This window comes from Musca domestica, unplaced genomic scaffold, assembly GCF_030504385.1.
Source record: "Musca domestica strain aabys unplaced genomic scaffold, Musca_domestica.polishedcontigs.V.1.1 27, whole genome shotgun sequence".
Lineage (NCBI taxonomy): Eukaryota > Metazoa > Arthropoda > Insecta > Diptera > Muscidae > Musca > Musca domestica.
The window spans coordinates 499,788-523,962 of NW_026712286.1; the positions used below are offsets into that span (position 1 = coordinate 499,788).

General features: G+C 38.1%; 2 protein-coding genes across 5 annotated transcripts in view; one reads left to right on the plus strand and one right to left on the minus strand.

The window, feature by feature from the left end:
- LOC101895237 (cyclic AMP response element-binding protein A) overlaps window positions 1-24,175 on the plus strand; it is a 113,634-nt gene that overhangs the window by 29,022 nt on the left and 60,437 nt on the right. The window lies entirely within an intron of this gene.
- LOC101894527 (uncharacterized) lies at window positions 830-23,909 on the minus strand. Of its 3 annotated transcripts, none has more exons than XM_011298107.3 (3): window positions 21,276-23,905; window positions 1,685-1,915; window positions 830-1,494 (listed from the first exon to the last, which is right to left on the minus strand). In XM_011298107.3, exons 1-3 carry the CDS (start codon window positions 23,182-23,184, stop codon window positions 1,376-1,378), a joined length of 2,259 nt encoding a protein of 752 aa, XP_011296409.1. In that variant the 5' UTR covers window positions 23,185-23,905; the 3' UTR covers window positions 830-1,375. The 3 variants fall into 3 exon arrangements, with proteins under 3 accessions (XP_011296409.1, XP_005177205.1, XP_005177206.1); XM_005177148.4 differs by having other exon boundaries at window positions 1,685-1,852; window positions 21,276-23,895; XM_005177149.4 differs by lacking the exon at window positions 1,685-1,915 and having other exon boundaries at window positions 21,276-23,909.

The following is a 24,175-nucleotide window of genomic DNA, read 5'->3' on the forward strand; positions in this document are numbered from 1 at the left end:
AACCTAGGTATTCTCTGCCTTACCCCCTGGTAAACATTGCCATCTTTCTCCACTAATAAACAAACGTTGTTAGTATAAATACAACAATAATGGAATTAAGCCTGACTATTTTGCAACTTATAACTGGTCCTTTTTTAAAGTATGTGCAAATGTTGTAATATCGCCCCCAAACATGTCCTCGTTCCGCAGGCGAGTCTTAAATTATAATTTTTTTTTTAATAAAACAGTTGAACTGCTGAAGAATATTTGTTGTTTTGTTTTTTTTTACCTACCCTTATCCGTTTTCATAACCTGAATTTCAAAGCATCAAATTCAGTCGGTGAATTACTTTATTGATTTGATAATATTAATAATAATTTGAATTTTGTTTTGGTTTTTTACTTTTATATTTTTATTTTCTTAAATTCATGAAATCTTTTTCTGTTCTGTTTCTCTTTTGTCTTGAGCATTTTGCAGTTTGCATTATCTCTTTTATTTATTTATTATTATTAGATAGTATTTACATTTACAAAGAATTCTTAGTTGTCTAATACTTAAGGGGTAGGTACACAGGTAATTAATTAATTAATAACTTACAATGTATGTGTGTGTGTGTGTGTGACAGAGTATTCTGTATAAAAATCAATTTGATTGACAGGACTAAAGTTGAATACGACGCATTCCCTACATAACTAAGTGGTAAGTGATTATTGGAAAAATACTTGTATGGTATGTGGTGTTCCTGTACGGTTGGAATGTACAACACGTGTGTGCTTTCGTTCGCTGTATCTTGGTTGCCGCCTAAGCACCGGCTTCCATTTACATCAGCGTTTGTCTGTGTTGTTGTGAGTATTTGTTTATTTATAATATTACTTTTTTTTGTACAAACTAATGAACATTATGGGTGTCACCCATGCCATCTGGCTGCATGGATTTCTTTCTGTTGCCACTGCGTGGAATTCGCAAATTCTGCGCAGCACAGCACTTGGTTGTAGTGGTAAACACTATATATTATTAACGTACAAGTAAATAATCTAGTATTTTTTTCTTTGCAATTGAGTTTTCTCTGTTCCGCGTGAACTATTTTGCAATGCGACCGACAATCGGCGGCGTAACTTACAAACTATGAGTGTTTCATTCTTCGCATTGTGTCATTTTGTTTTTCCTACCAATCTAAACAAGTCTTGAGCGATTTGGAACTATAATTAAAACTTAAAGCTACAGTGGATTTAATTTAATTAAACTTTCCTCAAGTTGAGGAGCAAAAGACTTCGATTACACGCCTCGTGCACTTAGCGGCCCCTGTTAAGGTGTCAGCGTAATTGGGGAACGGATAATTTGAAATGGTTTCTACTTGGAGGCATTATCTTCTGAGGGCGTGAGTGTACAGCTGCAATTAATACATCATGCCCGGATGGACGGCACCGCCACGTTGGAAATATACGTTGGGATTACTGCTTAAGGTCGGCTCCAGCGTTGTGTACAAGTTGGTGTCGTCGGGCCGTATGAACAGACCTGCATGGGATGACAAGGGCAAAATTACTTAACATAACTCACACTTCCAAAGCTTGTTTCGCATATTTGTTTGCTATGTGTTGTTTAAGGGCAAGGAGGGAGAGGGGGTTTGGCGTTGTGAGGAATGGACTGGACAGCTGTGCGGCTAGCTGTCTGGCTAACTGACAGACTGGCCTGATTGCATTCTTACCTGGATATCTTAGAGTTTGTGCTATATGTGCTTGTGTCATGGAACTCAAGGAATTGCCCAAGTGTTTCAGTGTTGGCGGGGCTGGCAATTGTGTCATTCCAGGTGGTGCCAATGGAGGCGGTGGTGGGGGTTGTGGGTAGAAACAAAACGGATGCGTTGTCAAGTGTGCTGGAAAATAGTGATACATTCGTGTATAGCTCGGCGGTGCTGCAGTGACCAAGGCAACGCGGTCTTTTATTTCGTATTTTGTTTGTTGCATGCGTATGTGTTCGTATTCGTAGTGTGCGTATGTGTTTTGTGCGAGTGAGTGTGTGTGTGTGTGTGTGGTGCAAGTGCATGTGTGAAGTAGCGACCACATGCGTGTCCATGATGTACAATGAAAAGCATTTGGAATTAACGTGCATCAATTCGATGGGATTTTATCAATGGCAACAACAAACGTCGATGCGTATGCGTGTGTGTGTGTGTGACCATGTTTATGCAAATACGATTCATGATATATATTGGTGATATATGGTTGGATGGATGTATGGATGGGTGGATATGCCGTGATGTGGTTGCGATAGCCAATAATAATTTTAAATTAAAACAAGAACAAAAAAATACATGTGAAAATTTTGTGATTAGAAATATATTATAAAGGTTAATTAAATACGGTTTGACTGTGAGGGTTAGTTACGGAATATCCCCATTCAAACCAGCGAACAATATGCAAAAAAGTTCCTTTGAAATAAAACTACGTGTATATGATAGCGAATCGAAAACCTACGTCATACAAACAATACGATTTCAGAAATTATGTATATGGACCTTCTCTCTGCTTGGAATAAACCCTTAAGACGTATTTGGAACACATCAAACTTGATAGTAATAGATGATTACAATATTCAAATGCGAAAAAATCGTTGAATAATGTAACAAAAATCATCAAAACAGAGGTACCATTATATGGGTCCTGCGCAAACAATTTTCTGTCATAGGCTCTATTATCTATTACAAACTTCAAACACTAAATTTGAAACAATTCCGTTAATAATGTCGCTAAACTCATCAAAATTCCGAGTATCGGAAGGAATCATTATATGGGGGCTATATTAAGACGTGGACCTGTACAGACAATTTTCTGTCATAGGTTGTAATACAAAATTTTAAAATTTTATCCACCAACTTCATTTCGTTCGGAAGCTAGAGTTATTTCACAGACGGACAGACATCGCTAAATCGACATAGAATTTTATGCTGATCAAGAATATATATATATATATACTGTAGTGTGTTTGATTCATCCATGTTGCCATACCTTCCGTATGACAACGTATCATACTGGTTTACATATTTGTCCAAGTTGGCATACCTTCTGTATCCAACTAATAGTATGCTTTTACTCAAGTTACAATACATTCAGTATGTAACTTTACACCCTCACTTTATTGAGGTATGTTGTCCGCACTGCTCCGAGATAGTAAGCGTGCATTATGCTTACTAAGCGTTTTCCCACGCTCACTTTATTCTTCATTTACCTTAAGTTAATTTTTGTAAGATAATATTATTTCAGTTCTAATTTAAATAAAGCAAGGTGAAGTCGCTTTTAGCGGCTTCCAATATAAAATAAAACTTATTTCATTTCATGGCGATCCTGCCAAACAAAAAAAAAAACTTTAAAATCTACAAAAGTGGTGCACCGTGTATAATGTGATTTCGGATAATCTATATATATTAAACGCTTAAACTATGGACCAGCAACACAGACCGTGCCAGCTCGTAAATTATAAATAGAAAAAAAGAAAGAAAATGCCTCGGGTTTGCTAAAAAAAAGACAAAGAAACAATTGATTTGATTAATGATCCTTGTTTAAGTATCAATCGAAAAAGGATTTAACAACAACAACAACTATATGTGAAATTCAAATAAACAAACCAAAAAAAAAATGATTTACAAAAAGATGAATGCCAAAAAAGAAAAGAAAAAAAAAATGAATCATTTGAATATGAGAAAGCAGAAGAAAACTTTGCTCAGATAATATCAAACAAAACATAAAAAAAATCTTCAAAAAACAACGAGAAAAAAAAAACCTAAAAACAACACAAGGAAAAAATAAGAAAAAAAAAAAAAACGATTTTTTTTGCTAGTTGAAACAAGATAAAAAATTGAAAAAAAAAGTAAATTCAAACACAAAATAAACAACTTTAAAAAATCCACAAAAAATCGTAATATGCCATTTAAAAAATAACTTAAAAATGGAAGCAAAAACCGATACAAGGTTAAAATATAATTTTTTTAATACAACAAACAAAAAAAAGAAAAACATTGACATAATAAAACAAAAGCTGCATGTGACTGATTCTGACATTCTCTATTGTGAACAACAACTATCATCGAAACACCACATAAACAAACGGGGTCTTGAGATTTCCGAATACACGTATGTGCAGAAACCAGTAATGAATGAAAAGTTAAAAGATAACAAAAAGGAGCTGTGCACTTTCACTCTCGCAATCTCCTGCCTCTCATCGAGAAAGAAATTAATCCAAAGAGAAAGAAATTAATCCAAAAAGAAATTAATCCAAAAAAAGCAGAAGAAAGGATGAAATTGGCGAAGGAAGAACAGTGAAAAAGTAGAGAAAAGGAAAGCGTTCGTCTTCATATTCCATATATTGCAGATAATTTTTACAAACAAATACCATAATGCCAGAAATTCGCAAATGCTGTATTGTGGGATGCCTGTCGAGTTCTCGAAGAAATACACCAACGATGTGAAAATCTATGTCTAAGAAAATAAACAAAACAAACAAGCAACTACAATAACAGGTAACCCCCTTTTGTTTTTAAGAAGTGCAACAAGGATAATATCGACCACCCACACTAGCAGAAAAATAATGTCCCCTTAAAATTATTATTGTTAAATATTAACTTAACACAACAGCAATACAGATTTTAGTTCTAGCATTAACCAAAAAACTGCAACAACAACCCCTATACATTATTAAATGCAAATAATTAAAACAAAACACTTATATTTATATAATATATACCACGACAACAAAGGCAAACTATATAAAAAAAAAACAACATTTAAATATTTATTGTTTCCATTCTGTTTTTGTTTACATGCAATATTTTTGGCGGTGCCTCCGAATTTGATAACATATAATCGGGGATACTTGAATTGATTAATTACATTCAGACAAATTCAACTCAAACATAAATATCATCAAATCTATAAAATCTTTATCAGCTTGGTTTTACATTGTTAAACAATGGGTGGCTCAGAATCTAAAATAGACAAACCGAATGCCAATGTAGTAAATGACATTGTGCTTAAGGTTGAGCATCCTACTATTTACTTTATTATAATTATCGCTTTACTAGCCGCGCAACTACTGGTAACACTTTACCAGTTGCATAAAAGGGCATTGCGAAAAAATTATATCAGGGCTGCTTCAGTCGGAAACGGTCTTGATAAGGTTTAAACTGTGATTATTATTCTTTGCTGAGAAAAATTTATATTTTGTTTATTTTGGCTGGTTTGTATATATTCAAGCACTAAAAATAATATATACTTCATTTCATTTCTTTGATTGTCGCCCTAACCATGTTAAAATCCAGTACCCCACATGGACTGGATAGAAATACTCGCAAGGGCAAGAGCACTCAAAGAAAACAAATTTAACAAATCATACAAATGTTTAACGGTAGACAGACCGATAAAGGTAGAAACCTTAGAAAAACATTATAGAATATTGTTTGAAAGTTTAAATGAAATTAGGATACTTTTAAATCGGTGGTATGACCGACTAACACCTGCTCATCAAATTGCAGCTGAAGGCTTTTTCCTGGACGTTAAAAATAAACTAGGCTCACTTTTAGAAAAAAAGGGTTTAGAAAATAAATTACCAGACTCACTTAAGGAAGAGGTAATTTATTCACTATCATTTGAAGATAAACCCATTTTAGAAGAAAATCAAGAGGATAATGAATCTTTAAGCAAGACATTAAAAAGTTTATTTAAAGAACAGGAAGAGCCAAGAACTAAAATGCCTCAATCAGCAACAGAATTTTTAAGTTTGGCCACAAGATCCATACCAGATTTTGATGGCAAACCGGAAAATTTGCAAAGCTTTATAGATGCTTTAGAATTGATAGATTCTGTGAAAGAAAGCCACGAGCTTATTGCCGTCAGAGTTATAAAAACCAAACTGAAGGGCACATCAAGAAATCTAATCAGTTCGGAATTAACAGTAGAGGATATAATTAAGACTCTAAAAAGTTCTGTTAAAGGGGATTCCGCTGAATTGCTAACAGCAAAAATAATGAATATTAAACAAAATAACAAATCGGCAAACACTTTTGTAGCCGAAATTCAAGAGCTGACAAAATCATTATCTACAGCATACCTTGCAGACGGACTCCCAAACAAAACGGCAGATCTGTATGCCACACAAGTAGCTGTTAAGGCTATTACAAAAAACGCTTCCAATGAAAGGGTCAAACTAGTCATGGAAGCCGGTACTTTTTCAAATTTAAATGAAGCGATAAGTAAATTCATAAACACTAGTACGGAAGTGAGTGCAAATGCTTCAAGTATAATGTATATGAATTCCAACTCCCGAGGGAAAAGACACGGCCGTGGACGTAACCACGGACGTGGTTATACTAACAACTATCAAAGAGGGACTGGTCGTAATACTGGTGGCAATAATGACGGTAATTTCAGAGGGAATGGTAGGTCAAACTATTACAACAAACGCGGTAATGGAAACCGAGAAAATAGTCACTGTATGAGGTGTACTAACACCCAGGGAAACGACCAAGTCCCCCGAGATCCCACGGGGGAACAAATAATAGACTAGATACTCAAGTATCAAGTCATCACATATACAATATCAACCTCAACCTGAGTAGCTATGTGATTTTACAAACTAAAGTATGCGACTCACCAGTCGTATTCCTTGTTGACACTGGGGCCGATATCTCCATAATAAAAACAACAACAATATCTAATGCTTATTTCAATAACCAAACAACATGCAAGATAAATGGAATTGGTGACTCGACAATAGAATCCATTGGGACCATAGACACGCATTTAATAGTAAAAAAATTTTTAATTAGCCACTCCTTTCATGTAGTTCCTGAAAGTTTTCCGATACCCTGCGATGGAATCATCGGATTGGACTTCATACGTCGGTACAATTGCCTGTTGGATTATACTCATAACAATGAGTCGTTGGTCATTAGACCACCTAATCACAACATTACAATTACAGTGCCATTATATGATGCCCCAACACCCGGTTCCATCTCACTACCATCTAGATCGGAAGTAGTGAGGAAAATTAAACTTAATAGCCCTCATGAAGTGATTCTGATACCAAATCAGGAGTTATCAGAAGGTATTTTTATAGCGAACACTATAGTAGAAAGGAATAATGCCTATGTTCGCATTATAAATACCACCAGCACAAACGTGTTACTAAAAAATGTTCACATTGTAACGGAAAACTTATCCGATTATAGTGTTATACAGACACAAAACACCCGGGACGATCGTAGTGAACAAATACTGAAAAGGCTAACAAAAAATTTTCCTGATTTTGCAAAAAAAGATTTAACTGACTTATGTACTGAATTCTCAGACATTTTTGCTTTAGAAACCGATAAAATGTCAACTAATAATTTTTATAAACAAGAGTTCCGAGTAATGGATGATACCCCTGTTTATATAAAAAATTATAGAATTCCACATACTCAAAAACAGGAAATCAAAACTCAGGTTGACAAATTAATACAAGATGATATTATAGAGCCATCATTTTCATGTTACAATAGTCCGGTATTATTAGTACCAAAGAAATCCCTTCCAGGTAATTCTGCAAAGAGATGGCGACTAGTTGTAGACTACAGACAGATTAATAAAAGGTTAATAGCGGACAAATATCCCTTACCAAGAATTGAGGATATTCTAGACCAACTAGGTCGAGCAAAATACTTTTCCTGTCTGGATCTAATGTCTGGATTTCATCAAATAGAATTAAAAGAGGAGTCTAGGGATATAACTTCATTCTCCACGAATGAAGGATCATTTCGCTTTAAACGTCTCCCTTATGGAATCAAGGTAGCGCCGAACTCCTTCCAAAGAATGATGTCAATAGCATTTTCTGGTCTTACGCCTGAACAGGCATTCCTGTATATGGATGATCTCATTGTAATTGGATGCTCTGAGAAACATATGATGCAAAATCTGCGGGATGTCTTCACGACGTGCAGAAAATATAATCTGAAGCTGCATCCTGATAAGTGTATATTTTTCAGAAATGAAGTAACCTTTTTGGGTCATAAATGCACTGACAAGGGAATTCTTCCCGATAACTCAAAATATGAGACAATCCAAACATATCCTACCCCAAAAAGCGCGGACGAAACTAAAAGATTTGTTGCCTTTTGTAATTATTACAGAAGATTTATACCGAATTTTGCAGAATACTCTCTGCCATTAACAAAACTAACTAGGAAAAATGCAAAATTTATTTGGACTGAAGAGTGCCAAAAATGCTTTGAGTATTTAAAGAATTCACTTCTAACCCCAAGAATACTCCAGTACCCCGATTTCAATAAACAATTTTGCATTACTTCCGATGCAAGTAAATATGCATGCGGTGCTGTTCTAAGCCAAGAGCATAAGGGTGTACAATTACCCGTGGCATATGCATCAAGGTCCTTTACCAAAGGTGAAAGCAACAAATCCGTAATTGAACAAGAACTCGTAGCAGTACATTGGGCAATAAAATACTTCAGACCATACATATATGGTACAAAATTTTTGGTGAGAAGTGATCACCGCCCATTGACCTACTTGTTCTCTTTGAAGAATCCATCTTCAAAATTAACCCGGATGAGATTAGACCTCGAAGAATATGACTTCGAAATACAATACATAAAAGGAAAGGACAATTGTGGAGCCGATGCCCTTTCCAGAATTGATTTTGACCATATTAAGAGTACAAAGAGACTCTATATGGTAACAACGCGGTCTAAATCAAAGAAAGACCAAACACAAAAAGACAAAAAATTAACAAGCGTGTCAGACATTCCTAGGGTCTACGAACCACTAAATGCAAAGGAGGTAAAGAAAAGTGTTCGCCTAAAGTTTTTTCTCTCTGGTACAACTCCAAAGTGTATCCTTAAATACGGGAGAAAAACTTTAGAAAATGTAAAGATTGATGACCTTATTACTAATGGAAGCTTTGATCTAAGTCAATTCATTCCTAGGTTGGAAAAAATAACCGGTAATAAGGGAATATTCAAGTTGCAACTCTCATTAAATGAGGATTTATTCAATATGATTCGAATCAATGATTTCAAAAACTGTGCGAACCAGTTATTAAAGAAACTAACAATAGCGTTAACGCCAAAATTAGAGAAAATATCTGCTGACGAGCAGAAAAGAAAACTCCTACAAACGTATCATAATGACCCATTATACGGAGGTCACCCTGGCATCAAAAGAATGTCAGAAAAACTACGCAATAAATATCGTTGGAAAGGAATGTCTAAAGACATCAAAAACTATGTTAAAAATTGCAGTAAATGCCAAGAGAACAAGTCCCTTAAAAGGACGAAAGAACCTATGTGTATAACGGAAACCCCAGCAAGTGCCTTTGATATTCTCGTTATTGATACAATAGGCCCATTTATTAAGTCAAACAGTGGTAACGAATACGCAGTAACAATAATATGTGATCTCACCAAGTACCTGGTAACTATACCAGTACCCGATAAAACGGCAAAAACAATAGCTACGGCAATATTTGAAAACTTTGTACTTACATATGGACCAATGAGAAAAGTTTTAACTGACAGAGGAACTGAGTATAAAAACCAGACCCTGCAGGAACTTTTTAATATGTTGGATGTGAAACATGCTCCCTCAACAGCATACCACCATCAAACAGTTGGATCCATAGAAAGGTCACATAGGACATTTAATGAATATATTCGTTCTTACGTGTCATTAGAACGAACGGATTGGGACGAATGGCTTAAATATTTTACATACTGTTTTAATACTACTCCATCAACAATCCATGGTTATTGTCCGTATGAATTGGTTTTCGGCAAAATTCCAAATATCATTGATTCTATTGGTTTTAACACTGTAGATCCACTTTATAATGTTGACTCTTATGAAAAAGAAGTGAAGTACAGACTCCAAATGGCAAGACAACGAGCTGCCAAAATGAGTACTCAATCAAAATTCTCCAATAAATTACAATATGACAAAACGGCTAATCCTTTACACGTACAAATAGGAGATTTAGTACTAGTAGAGAATAATGGCGGCCATAAATTGGAACAATTATTCAAAGGCCCCTATTCTGTCGAAAATATAGATTCTAATGGGAATTGCACGCTGTCATCGTCGGACAGAAAAAGTATTGAAGTACATAAAAACCGTTTAAAATTGTTCAATGCATTAAGCAATAACTTGAATTAAGAACAAAAATATTGAAAATATTGTTTTTTTTTTAACTGCCTTTTAAATATAACTCTGCCTCTAAAATATACGTATATATAAATTTAGCATATACATACAATAAATTATAAAACTTACATAAAACATAGATAACTGGCCAGTACCTATGAAAATATAATAATATAATACATAGTAATAATATAAAAACATACATATATATAGTAATACATAGTAATAATATAAAAACATACATATATATAGTAATACATAGTAATAATATAAAAACATACATATATATAGTAATACATAGTAATAATATATAAACATACATATATAGCAATAATCTAAATCTACTTTAGATCATTTAACTTTTCAATTCGACTTAGTAAACTAATATATAAGAATACATCTATTAATTAATAAAAAAATATGTATATATGTAAAATAATGAAAAAAAAAAAACATATTAAATCACTTATATTAAAATTTAAGATCCCACAACAAAATTTTATAAAATTATATTTGAGTTTTACAAATCATAAATTATATTTTATAGATATCGTTTAAGTTCAAAAAAAATTTTTTGCTATTTTTCGTTATTCTCATGTAATAATTTTTATTTACTACAACATATATTATAGAACAAAAATTGTAACCGTATTAAATAAGTAAAGTTAAATATATATGTAAGCATTAGTCTTTATACAAAAAAAAAAAAAAACAAATATGAGTAACTTGTAAACATTAAACGTAATTTTAAAATAAACCAGAACTAAATTTAAATAATGCCAGCACTGACTGTTAATTGTAAATTTATGTGAATAAAATTCATGAATTATAAAATTATACGAATTAAACTCAACTAAGAATAATCAACTTAAACCGTTGATTATTCTTTGTTAAAAAGGGAGGTGTAGTGTGTTTGATTCATCCATGTTGCCATACCTTCCGTATGACAACGTATCATACTGGTTTACATATTTGTCCAAGTTGGCATACCTTCTGTATCCAACTAATAGTATGCTTTTACTCAAGTTACAATACATTCAGTATGTAACTTTACACCCTCACTTTATTGAGGTATGTTGTCCGCACTGCTCCGAGATAGTAAGCGTGCATTATGCTTACTAAGCGTTTTCCCACGCTCACTTTATTCTTCATTTACCTTAAGTTAATTTTTGTAAGATAATATTATTTCAGTTCTAATTTAAATAAAGCAAGGTGAAGTCGCTTTTAGCGGCTTCCAATATAAAATAAAACTTATTTCATTTCAATACTTTGTGGGGTCTAAAATGTATATATCGACGTGTTACAAACGGAATGACAAACTTAATATATCCCCCATACTATGGTGGAGGGTATAAAAACACGCACGTACATTATGAATGTTCAAATCTTTCGATTTTTTTCTTTTTTTTCATTGTTTATCACCGCCTGCTGATTTGGTATTGGAGATGATTTATAAATACCAGCAGCTACTGTCTTCGGCGGGTACAACACCAAATTAAAGTTCTTCGAAAAAGCACGAAAGTTATTTGTGGAATAAAACCGAAACCACAACGCATAGCAACGAACTCAGTGTCCAAGCGATGTGGATAACTGAAATTTAAAACTTCAGTTAGAATGGTATTTGGTGCCACCTAAGTAATGGCAAATCCGTACGAAAACGAAGAAAGCGAACACAAGGTGAACAAAAAACACAAAGTCGATGTTTTTATTGATTTTGGTAATTTGTGAAACAATGCCAGCAGACTCGATCATTTGGAGCCATATTTGTTTATGGAAGTGGAAGCCATATCAAATTCCAGTACGAGATCTACCACAGAACTTTGAACATAAAGTCAAAGCGGAGATCTTTTCTACCTTTTTCGATATTGAAATGATGCTGAATTTTAGTATGGACTAAAAACCTAAATTAATAATATGAAAAATGTATCAGTTTAGTACAGTAGAACCTCGATAAAATGAATGTTAATTGTTAATTTACCCTATTGCCACAAAAACCTCATTGATATCTGAATGTGGGTTTACTACATTTTTTTTTTTTTTAAATACAGTGATACACTGGCGTGTTGCTACGTCCCGACAAATACCGTTCCGAAACTGACCCCGATAATGGGGAGTGTAACTGAAAACGAATTATATTCTGCAACTATTAGCCAGCGATAACCAAAGTCCATGTCCATTTGGAACTTAATTTTTGTTTTGAATCTCGAAATTTGCATGGCAATTTTTCTGGTCCACTAATTTGTAGTTGAATTAAGAAATTGTGGTCATAACTATCTTCGCCATGCAGCGAGCACTTAAACACGTTCCACACACACACACAGAATGTCATATATTCCAGCCATAGACTTTATGAAACATTTAATGGAAGGTGAACCCGGGAACGCAGGCAGGCAGGCAAGGCAAGGAACGAAATAACGACAATGACAGCAAATTTAACGCAACATAAAGTGGGTGGACAGGAACAAGATCAGAACCTTGTGTTTATACAACGAAAGCAGCACGTGAGGTTGGTGACTATCCACAAAAGAATCCATGCTCCGCAAGCAGCCAGCCAACTAACTGCCTTGGCAGCAAACCTAGCAACCAACCAACCAACGACCAACTGACTGAGTGACAGAGCAGAAAGAATAGAAAATACAAGCAATCTGATGCCAAATTTAGGAACTCTCCTGCCCTGGGACGTGACTCTCAACGTGATAGAGGCAATGCCCGCGAGTCGAAACGAATGGACTGGACTGGCGTCTAACAGTTGACTGATGTTTACAAGAAGATTGTCATTGGATTAACATGTTTTTATATTGCTCCTTTGCCTTTGTCGCCCGCCAGTGTAGTCGTGTTCGGTCTCCGGGACGTTGCGATCAGTGTGTTTGTGTATGTTGCTATGCACAACAGTTTCAATTCCAGCGAAAGATTTGGCATGTCCCAAGTTAGGCTCGAGTCATTTAAATGAATTTTCTATGATTTACCAAATCCAAAGATAACCGAACAAATACAAAACCTAACTAATTGGCCATGCTTTAGGGTCATTGTCATCGTCACCACCACCACACCGCTGACTTGCAGAGGCTAAACTTATGCTTGGTTGCGAGTGCAGAACGACCCGCAAAGCAAAGCACAGAGTTAAGAATAGAAAATCTCTAAGCGGCAAGCGTGACTAAATATTTGCTCCGAGCACAAACTAAAGGCCTGAGGGATAGAAACTAGAAAGAACTATCTCTCCACACTTGGCCAACAAAGGCAAAAGACACAGTGTCTAAAGTGGCGGCAGCTAGCTAGTTCCTTGGCAGTTTGAATGCTACATCAGGGGTGGGTATTGGCCGGCGAATTGGATGCCTCGATCACCATCAGCGGCAACACTGGTAATTGGTACATATGTTCGCATGTAGGTATCCTGGCCAATAATCTTTATTTGTCCTCCCGTTCCCGACTACATTGTTGCATCGAATTGCATACATCGAAATTCCGTTTCATTGCATCTCATTTCGTACAGTTCCATTCGCGAATTTCATATATTTTTTGTACGTTAATACGTTCCTGACCTAAGCTCTCCGCTTCGTGTTAACATCGACAACATTGAACTAAAGCCGAAGGTTGCGACAGAAACACACCTAATGTCTGTCAGATTTCAATGTTTAATTTAGTTTTAATATCTATGACACGAATTTATGGCTAAGAATAACTAAATTGTGTGCATTTATTCCTGGTCAACTCAAACCTCCTGCACTATTCCATTGAACGTCAATAATTTGAACGAATTATTACAAAATGTTCTACAACCCAGCAGTTCATTAAATAAAAGCAAGTGAGGAGAGCAGTTGGTTACTAAGAGTTTTCAAACTCCTACTGAAAGAAAAACTATAGAGTACCATCAGCTAATTGAAAATCTGCTGTTTCAACATTCTGGGTTTAAGCATTCCAAGGTATTTAATTATAAGGATGATACAACATTCGCAAAAAATAACTAATTAGATTTTACTTTATTGTAAAGCGTAACGCTACATTCTACTGAATATGTGCGTCTCTTTAATTGATACTTTGTAGAAATTATTACAAATCTAAAAGAGGACGAGATATGAGATAGATTTTTGGACTATGGTGTGCTGGAAGTTTCTGGATGTTACTGGAAAAAAACTGTCCAGTATAGTTTTGCATATTTGATTAGTTGTTGTTCGATCAGCAGTTTACCTGTGTCATGCCTTACAAAATTTTGTCTTTATATAATTCAAAAGGTAAAGTTTACTCAAATATAAAATTGCCTGGTAGAACTTGTCTAGAAAAACACAGCAGAAGTGGCTGTGGGGAGTAACTTTTGAAAATATGGACAATGTTGTAAAGCTCAAGAGTCAACGAAATGCCAAGAGGCAACGAATAGATGTAGCGCCCATGGCCATGGGTTCAAAATTCCAAAGTATTTCTGAGTCGATTGATTATTATTTTTAATCGCTATTAAAATACTGCTCAGTCGCTGTTTTGGTCGAAACTTTCCTTAGGGCTTTTAAGATATAATCGCATTGTTTTATTGATGTTTAAATTTGTCATTTCGCTTTAAGAACAGATCCAACAATAAGTTTGTGGTCAACCGTTTACAGAAGAAACGCAATTATAGCTACGAACGATTCGGATGAAGAACAAATTCATCGAAAAATCGGGAAAAGGCACACCCATCCCCGTCTCGGTCCTGGGTAAATCGTACAGGAGTGCGTAATTTACGATGTTGAAAGACGAAATCAATTAGTCTGACAGTGTTGGCCGCATGTTGCACGTTTCGTTTACAACCGACGACCACTCACTATTACAGGCTAGTCTGTAGCAGTCATTTAGTTACAACTGCTCGCTACTAGTGTTGATATGCACATGGTCTTTGTCAGCAGCCTGTTGCTGCTGCTGTTGTTGTTTTTGGAATGGCTATTACGAAAATCATGCAACCGATTCTCTAACTCACTTGTTCGTTCGCGCAAACCAAGTGTAATACTATCCATAGCCATTAACGTTTTTCGAGTTATGAGCGAACGAGTGAGCGAGCATGTGGCTGCATTTAGCAATGACTTTGGTGTTTGGCCACAAACGGTTTCAATGAAATTGAAAACAAATGGAAAAGCTTCTGCTAAATTCAAATCGAAATACATAACTCCACTGGCCTCGTGGTTGGTGTGTCTGTGTCTATGGCGCAGAAGAGGAAAAACTAACAGTTCTCCAGCTACTCCCTGGCAACAGGTTGAGCCAGCTGTCTGCAGTTGTCGAGCTGCCGGCAGCAGACGACAATGTAACATCAAAAATAATTCTACTTTACTCTGCACTCGACACACACACACACACACACATAAGTGATATCCAGATTGTCGGCCTGTCAGCCAACTGGGCTAGCTGGCCGGACTCTTGAATGCTTAGCCGTATCGCAGGCCAAATGACTAATGTTGAGTAGTAACTTACTCCAACTAAATAGCACGATATGCACATTCGGACAAACACTCTGGATGTCTGGACGGACAGATGGCGGGTTTCCCCCAATGTTTGCTCCACCACACGTTGCAGATGCAGCGAATGGGGCTACTGGAGATTTAATGAATGAACAGCTAACCAACCCGAAGAAATACTTTTGAGTGCATAAACTAGTAACCGGCATTTTTATACAGTTTCCTTAAGTAATTACTCGTTCGCAGCGACACGGTCTGCCGAATCGAAAAACCGGCAACAGGGAGCAGGTAAACAGGTGATGGCCAGAGAGCGCTAGAAAGATAGAGAGAGAATGCAACGGATGTACCAGAGTCTTACGAGAACGTGATATCTTGCCGCACAGTCCTCCTTGCATAGACGGGTTTTCGCGGGAAAACAGAACAGAATCAACAACAAATTGATTTATTGGCTTATGATTGTTAGATAATAGAGTCGTAACGCGAAGCACCAACATGTTGGCCTGATGGCCAATACCAACAGCACGACAAGTATAGCCGTCAAAGGGTCGATATTGTTATCCCAAATTCGAAATAAGACAGAAGAGTCTGGACAAAGCCAAACACACTCCTGGAACTAAGAACCCTCAAGACGGAAAGTTTTTCTGTGAAATTCGATAAGTGTTTATTTTCAATGCTGCTTAAGAGTAAGTTTTATTCAAATTGTTCAGTTTGATATTCGAAAGTGTTTTCCCATTCGACTTGGGCTAATGGCTAGGACAAAAAAATGGACAAATGACTTGGGACACATCGTACTGGCGTTCACTTTCAACACCGGTTGCCCATTCGACATGGGCTAATGGCTAGGACAAAAAAATGGACAAATAACGTTTAAAATATCAAAAGAATCACACAATTTGGCATTCAAGCCTTATTGGCCTTTCAATTGGGTGCCCGAATGGCGAAGTCATAACAGTTCGTTCGATAATTGGCAACGAGCAAACGAGGCGGGCAAAATGGCAAGAACACAAGTATTTGGCCATATCGCTGGGTGGTCATTTCTATAAGTTGTAGACAATTACTATAACTTCCGACCGGCACTGTGCGAATTGGCAACGGGGGCTACTTGACTGCGCAACGTACGCTGCAATCACGCCCCTTTCCGCATTAAAACTAAACTGCAATTAATAGAGAAGTGAAAACCTCTTAACATTTCCACCATTCACTCATGCCGCTCAAGTTATTGCCCACTTAACAGGGCACTATCCATTCGAGGAACCCACCACCTCACCTCAGGGCTAAATGATTGTTGTCATCGAACATTGCCAGCGTTTAGAAACCACTTGTAAACGGGAGCGGCCGGAAAGCACAGATCCCAGAAGGATGAAGGCACGAGGAAAGGGGGGGGGGTGTGGTGTCCTGGCTGATGATGAGAAGTGTAAACGAGCCGCAATAAATTTCTCAAACGTACATTTTTGGTCCAGATCTGTTCAACCGCGGCTCGCCATCTAAGTGATTTAGCTTGTACTTTGTCATCGAAATATGCGATCTCAGCTTATTTGATTTTCGGTTTGTTCAGACCAGATACTGAGAGGTCTCTTAATGAAAACCACATCATCGCATCATCAGTTTATTTATCATCATCTTCAGTAAAGCACACACAACAGCGACAACAAAAACAACAACTCCAACAACAACAAAATACAACTGCAAGGGAAGAAAAACATCGTCAATGCGAAAAAAAAATGACTGACATGTACTTCATTCTTTTTGCTCTCTGTATCTTTGCGATTGCGATGCTTGGATAGACGATTGGCTAGCTGGCTGGTTTTAGCCTGGCCGGTTGCTGCCATATTTGCCAATGCAACAGCAAGTGGCCGCTTGTCTTGTAACATTAAAGTTCAAGGTTATTTACAACGATGGCAGCTCCGGAGTTTTGGAATACAGCAATCACATGGAGCCGAATTATCATCATATTGTGGCCGATGACGGTGGTGGTTACGAACGTGGCTATGCAGACAGAAACAAAAAAAAAAAAGAGAATCCTATTCGAAAATCAACCACCAATGAGATTAATAATATTTCGGTTTTATTTTCTATACCGAAATTTGGGATGGCCATTCGGTGGGGGCCTCTACGGGGCGATGGTATACACACATTTGACACACATAGTTATTGCATTTAAAAATTTGGTGTACGCTCGAACCAGTGTGGTTGGTGAAGTGTGCACTGAGTATTTTAAATGTCAACAGTAGGTGGACCTTTACGTGGCCTCTCTTAAAACTTCGGAACTACAACTCCTAGACTACATATGTGAATTTCCATACAGATCTCTTTGGATCTACTTCATCGGAAAAATTCGAACATCTGCAAAAGTATCGAGCCGAGCTGTTTCTGTCGTCGAAAATCTAGTGGGATGAAAATGACAGTTAATTCCACTGTTCGACCAAAAACTTCAGTGGCATATCAAAGGTCTCAAATATAGTCCAATAAACAACCCTTTTGTTCCATAATATGATAGGTGTCCCAATGCCTGTAAAACACAATTTCTTGTTTTTGTTTTCCTCTCTACCAATGGAGTCGCTTATGTGCCTTCAGGAAATCGGCAATCAACTGGAATTGTTTTGGGAAAAAAGTAGTTCTTTCAATCACCGTTTACTTTTTGACATTCTTCCATGGGCTTTTCGTTTCGATCGCAGTATTGGGAATGCATAGCTTTTGCCGAGGCCAGAACAATTCCATTGGAATTAAGAGTGTCTCATTCTCGACAAATCATTTTTTTTTTATTTGTATAACAGATACCGAAGATTGAATGACAAACGACTTGTATTGTTTCTTAAACAGACAAAAGCTGGAAGCAGAGATCAATAAAACCCCAATGGGCCACTTAACTGTAATTTTTCGGTGCTTTCTATTAGAAATCTATAACATCATTTAATTAACAATGGGAACAGTCGGAACCCTCAAATGTGGCATTTTAAACTGAGTGTTTACACCTCAAGCGAGCAACGAGCAGCAGAATCAGCTCTCTTTGTGCTCTAAAAACACCTAAAAAGCAAACACTTTTCCTTTTCGAGAGCTACTTTCCAAACACAATACCCACGACGTAGACAACGCAACCCACGGCGAAGCAGAAAAGCAAAACGAAGAATTAGAAGCTGCTTCGAAAAGCACACACGCTCATAATTATCTCCATTCCTACAAAATGCACTATTTAACAGCAGAACTAATGAAAGAATACTTCATTAAAAAAGAAAGATTCTTTTTGGGTTTCTTACAGCAGACTCGGTGAGAGACTGCGAGAGCTCCCCAACCCAACTTCAGGTTTGGCCGAAGAAGAAAATGAGGGGAAAGTACCACCAAATTGTGGAAGATACAACAACAATAACAACACCACAACTAGACATAATAATTTGGAAAATGTTTAACGAGTTTAGATTTCAGAGAACATGAGCAAGCGCATTTTACTTCCATGGCGGAGCTGAGACACAGTAAGTGCAATGATTATTCATGAAGCCATGAGCCTATAATATGGAATATTTAACTGTAGTTTCCAGCTAACAATGTCTAGGCATACAGTCGTAAACGTGGCTAAACGTCGAATGAAAAGATTTGTTTCCCACAATGCAAAACACCCTAACTCCTCAGTGTGTTCTGGAACTTGTTATCGATGTAATATGTATTATGGCCAATAATGGAGGATTTTCATGCAGACTCCAAAAAGGGACTTATTCCGAGGTCAAATGGAAATACAGATGGAATTATTTCAGGCAAGCGGCAATGTTACAACGCAAATAATGATGTACTTAGCCATTATAAACTGTAGGAGAACACACACTGGACAATGTGTGGGCGTCGTAGGTGGAGCTGTGCATGTGTTTATATGTTAATCGGCTTAACAACGCACGAATTATGCTCACGGATTGTTTATTTTTTTATCTGAAGGTCAATTGTTGTGATGTTAAGGTTTCAGGCACTTTTGAGCTCCACGGAGGCAGACACACAGAAGTTGAAGAAGTCAGGTCGTAAAACAACCAATTAGAACTGGAAATCAACAGCATACTTCAATGTGACCGATGGTTCAATCCACTCATCCACTGTCCATCCATACAGCGAGCGAGCGATCGGCCGACCAATCTATCATTCACGAGGCACTTAGTGTCAACACTTCACATTAAGTTTGTGTCTTAAGTCTTTTGTTTTGTGGATTTTATTTTAATCGCATCCCCAGTGAATCGAATTGGTTTTGGATTTGAAACATTCCACGAAGTACTATTATCTAGCCCCTGTAATGGCCATGATTATGCTTACTCTGACTTCAGTTGTTATGCGCCAGATTGTTATGCGTTGGCTGTTGCCGTGGTGCGGCTGCAGACTTGCAGAGCGGCTGTGTAGCATGCCTTACAAATTGCAAGTATTTTGTCTGTTACCGTAATACATGTTAAACAGTTGCTGCTACTTAAGTACTCGGCACTTTACTTCCTTGTTTAGCTGTTGTTTGTTAGCCAGCCTGCCTGCCAGCCCAGCCGCACAGGTGGGGGAGGTCTTGGTATGCGCATAAATACCAAGCGAAACATGTTTCTTTTTGCTTTTCGTATTATTATCATCGGCATTATTGTTATTGTGTAATCAAACATTGTGCCTGTGTGTTTGTGTGTGTGTGTGTGTTTTGGATATGTTCAGATAGTGTCAGCCGGGGAATGAATGGAAGATGCATTTTCTTTTTGTTTTGAATTCGCCTTTCATGCGGTAAAATTTATTTTTCACACGTTACGCAAAGGCAGGGGGAAATGCTCCTGTTCAGTGTTCAGCACACATTGCTATTCCTAACTACAAACCAAAAAAAAAAAGATCCACTGCCCAGAAAACAAAAGAAACACAGAAGCCAATAACACCCGGGCTCTTAAGGTTTTCAGTGTTCGATAGTGAAAGCGTTTAAATGCTCTCTTACATAATGGTTTTAATTAATAATAACGACCCCAGTATTTGCCAAATCAAAACATCAAAAAAAAAAAAAAAGAAAACACAACATAAAGGCCTGTAATAAATGTTGAAATGCTATAATAACAAACCGTAGAGGAGTGGTAAGGGAAAGGGGGGGGGGGGGGGTTTGTGGTATTTAGTTTTGTCGGTACTCTGCTTTTAATTTACTTCGTTGCAGCACAAAGGCGATACGATTAGCAGCTACAACAGGCGGGGGAAAAAGACTCGGAGAAGTGACACAAACAAACAAACAAACAGACAATTTTAACACCTCTTTAACAAAGTGTCAATTTTTTGTGTTGTCCGTCTGTCGGTGTGGTAAATACTTGAATGAAAATCAAAAGTGCGAACAATGCCAAACAGCGGTCAGAATGACAAAGGTTGAGGTGGTGTTTGTTAACACATTATAGCCCTCATTAAATTCACATTCAGTGTTGAAATTTTAACAAATGTGAACTGGAAATATTCCACTTAAAAAATAAATTAAATTTAGGGTTCTGTTATTCAATTAAGTAGTCATGGACCAAGGTAATGGATCACTGTCTAAAATCATGCTAACGGAACGTATAAAAAATCTAACCGTGATTAAATTTGTTCCTCTGATAAACCCTTCAATTGCATATTCTCACTGATTTGAAGTGTGTTTCGCGCATTTGATGGACCTTTTGGCAAAAACAATCTACAAATGAGTGATGAGACGATTGACAACAATAAGAAAAGAAGAGCTTCGGCTTACCTCCTGCGTTTAAAGCATTGGGCGAATGTTTCATGTTGACGCCATTTCCCGAGTTTGAAGCAGAATTTTGAAATGCACCGCCTCCGCCACTCATCACACCATACTTGATCGGCTTGAAGTGAAAGAACGAAGGTGAGTATCCAGATCCGCCCCGACTCAGTGAACTGAATTGTTCCTCTCTGTCCTCTACGTATAGGCCCTCCTTGCCCATGGCGGCCAGCTGTCTTCCCTTGGGCATAAACATGACCAAGAATACCGTTGCCGACGTGGCTACCAGGCCAAAGGCAATGCATGCGTCCTTGTGCCGTTCGGCTACGGCCAAGCCGCACAACATCCAGCCGAGCCAAATGGGAATGGCACCACCAATGGCCAACCCAATGTATGTGGCTTCTCGGTAGTTGTCGCGTATGCCTCGTGATTTGACTGCCAAAACAGCCACGAACACAATCAGAAATACTATGTAGATGAGCGAGAACAGGAATTCCGAGAACTGTGTTTTACACAGGGGTATGAGAAGTGTGCCGGTTGCTGTTACGCGAGCGTACACGTCATTAGTGGCATGCTGGAATATTGATGAGAAGGCAGACCGTTCACTCTGAGCAGGCATGGATGTGGCCAAAATATTGTTGCCGGCCAGGGGCACTGATAGGGTGAATAGTTCCGGGGGCGATGTTATCAGCCACTGAGCCCCAATGGCGACTTGTATTAGCACTGCAAACAGTAGCAGCAGACCTTGGTATGGCGCTGGCAAATATACGCCACCATTTAGGCTAATAAGAAACACGCACTTAACTAGAAGAGCGGCGAAGACTAGGGCATACGAAACGCCCACTCCAAAGCGTATTGTGCCGCAACTGAGTAGTGACGGTTGCGCGGTAATTATGGCCCCCAATCCCGCACACGCAAACAGGCCCAGCAACAACATTTGACCCAAAAACAAATGTCTCCGTGACGGCGAGGTTCTCCAGGCCTTGAAGAGCACAAACATTTCGAAAGCTCCCATCATCAGCATTGTCAGAGACGCTAGAACCAGAACGGGCACTACCCAGGGTTCTTTACGTAGACCGGTGAAACTGGGATGAGTGGATGCCACAGATGGTGGTGTCGAGTAGTTATTTGCAGATAATGTTGATTTGGGCGCCACTATGAGCACAGAACGTGGAGCACCCGTTGGTGCAGATATTGAGGGTTGTATAAAGTTCGGCAGCCCGCGTCCCTTAGACGGGCCGACTTTTCCCGCTGCCGGTGTACTCGGGGGGCTGTGTGTAGAACTTGTTGGCACTAGAAAGAACTCGGTGGACATTTCCACCAGGCGATCTGCCTTGGATACATTGGCTAACACAAGATTATTTGCTGTATCCACGACATTGACATCTTCGCGGCGATTTAATTGCTTTCCCTTGCGGCGCCTTGGTGCCATGGTGATGGTTTCCTGTGCTCGATCGTCCAGCGTTTCCACAGCCAGCGTAAATGCTTCGGGACTGTGGCTATCACCGTCACCCACTATAACATCACTCTTTTGTCTTATTTTAGCATCGTCGTTCTCTAAACTTACGATATAATTACTTCTATTCAACAGACTATTTACACTAGTGTCGGTGGCCGGGTTTGACACTGAGTGCCCGTAACCGAGATTCTTAACGCCCGACCTACCGACATGCGCATTCACGTTTTTCTTACGCGGCATTAAACGTTCTCCAAATTTCGGCCCAGCACTTTGTGCTATCAGCGCTTCGGCATCCAGCGCGGACACAAATCGCGGCACATGCAACGCAAGGGCAGACAAGCACACAATTACAGCTAACCAATAGTGGTGGGAGGATTTTCGTAAAGACCGCGTTTTCACTGTCCGTTCGGGCCACACTCTTAGTGCATTGGCGGCCCTCGACCGTCTTTCGTGACGGACCATGCCTAACTAATCCGCATTAGCACTGCATAAATGCTGCAACACTCAATCACTGAACCGAACCAAACCAAACCAAACGCACCAGACTGATGTGCTACCGTTTTTGCAAGTTGCCGTGGTTGCTGCAGAGGCTGATGCAACCAGCAATCCGACTAAACGTCCACAGCCAAGTGCTCGTCTGGGTTCGTACTTTTTGGTCTAAACAAAAATTCTGAGAGCAAAAGCTTCACTTTGTCGTCGCTTCGTGTCTGCTGCCAGCAGCATCGGTAACATTAGTCTAGTTTTTCTTATTTTTTATTTTCGCACAGATTCGATTTCGCATTTGTGACTTCGTTCGTTTCTACACTCGACTGGCACGCGATTTTTCTTCTCTTTGTTTATTTATTTTTTTTTTTTTTTTTATTACTTTTCTTGACGGGGTTTATGCGGACCGTTCGTTCATCTTGTCGCTTTGCTCAACCGTCAGAGACTGTTTGCTTGCGACCAAGACGCTGTTGGTGTTAGCCAAGTCAACATACCAACCAACATTAGTTTATCTTTGGTATGACATGGAACATGATGTTTGTTCGTACAACAAGTTGGATACAACCACCGAAACAATAGAATTATCTGTTTACATACAACACCGCCGACAAATGCGCCGCCGAAACAACGGTTACATCGGTAGGAATTGATTGGCAATGGTCATCCGCTTGGCTATGAATTAAATGAACCCCCTCAACAATAAGAGTACTGACTGATTGGCTACCTTTTGTTGTTATCTGTGATTATCAATGCCATTGAATCTCTCTTTCGATGAACACCTGAGAAGGACACTGGCGAAAGATATTTTCCATGGAGAAGCAAACCCCCACACAGCTTATCACTTGTCTTAATCAAGCAACGGCAAATGTCAATAACCGGCACAAAATTTTGAGTCACACATGCACGCATAGGTACCTGCCTACCTATATGTTTGTAAACAATAATAATAATAAACAGCTTAGTACGTGCC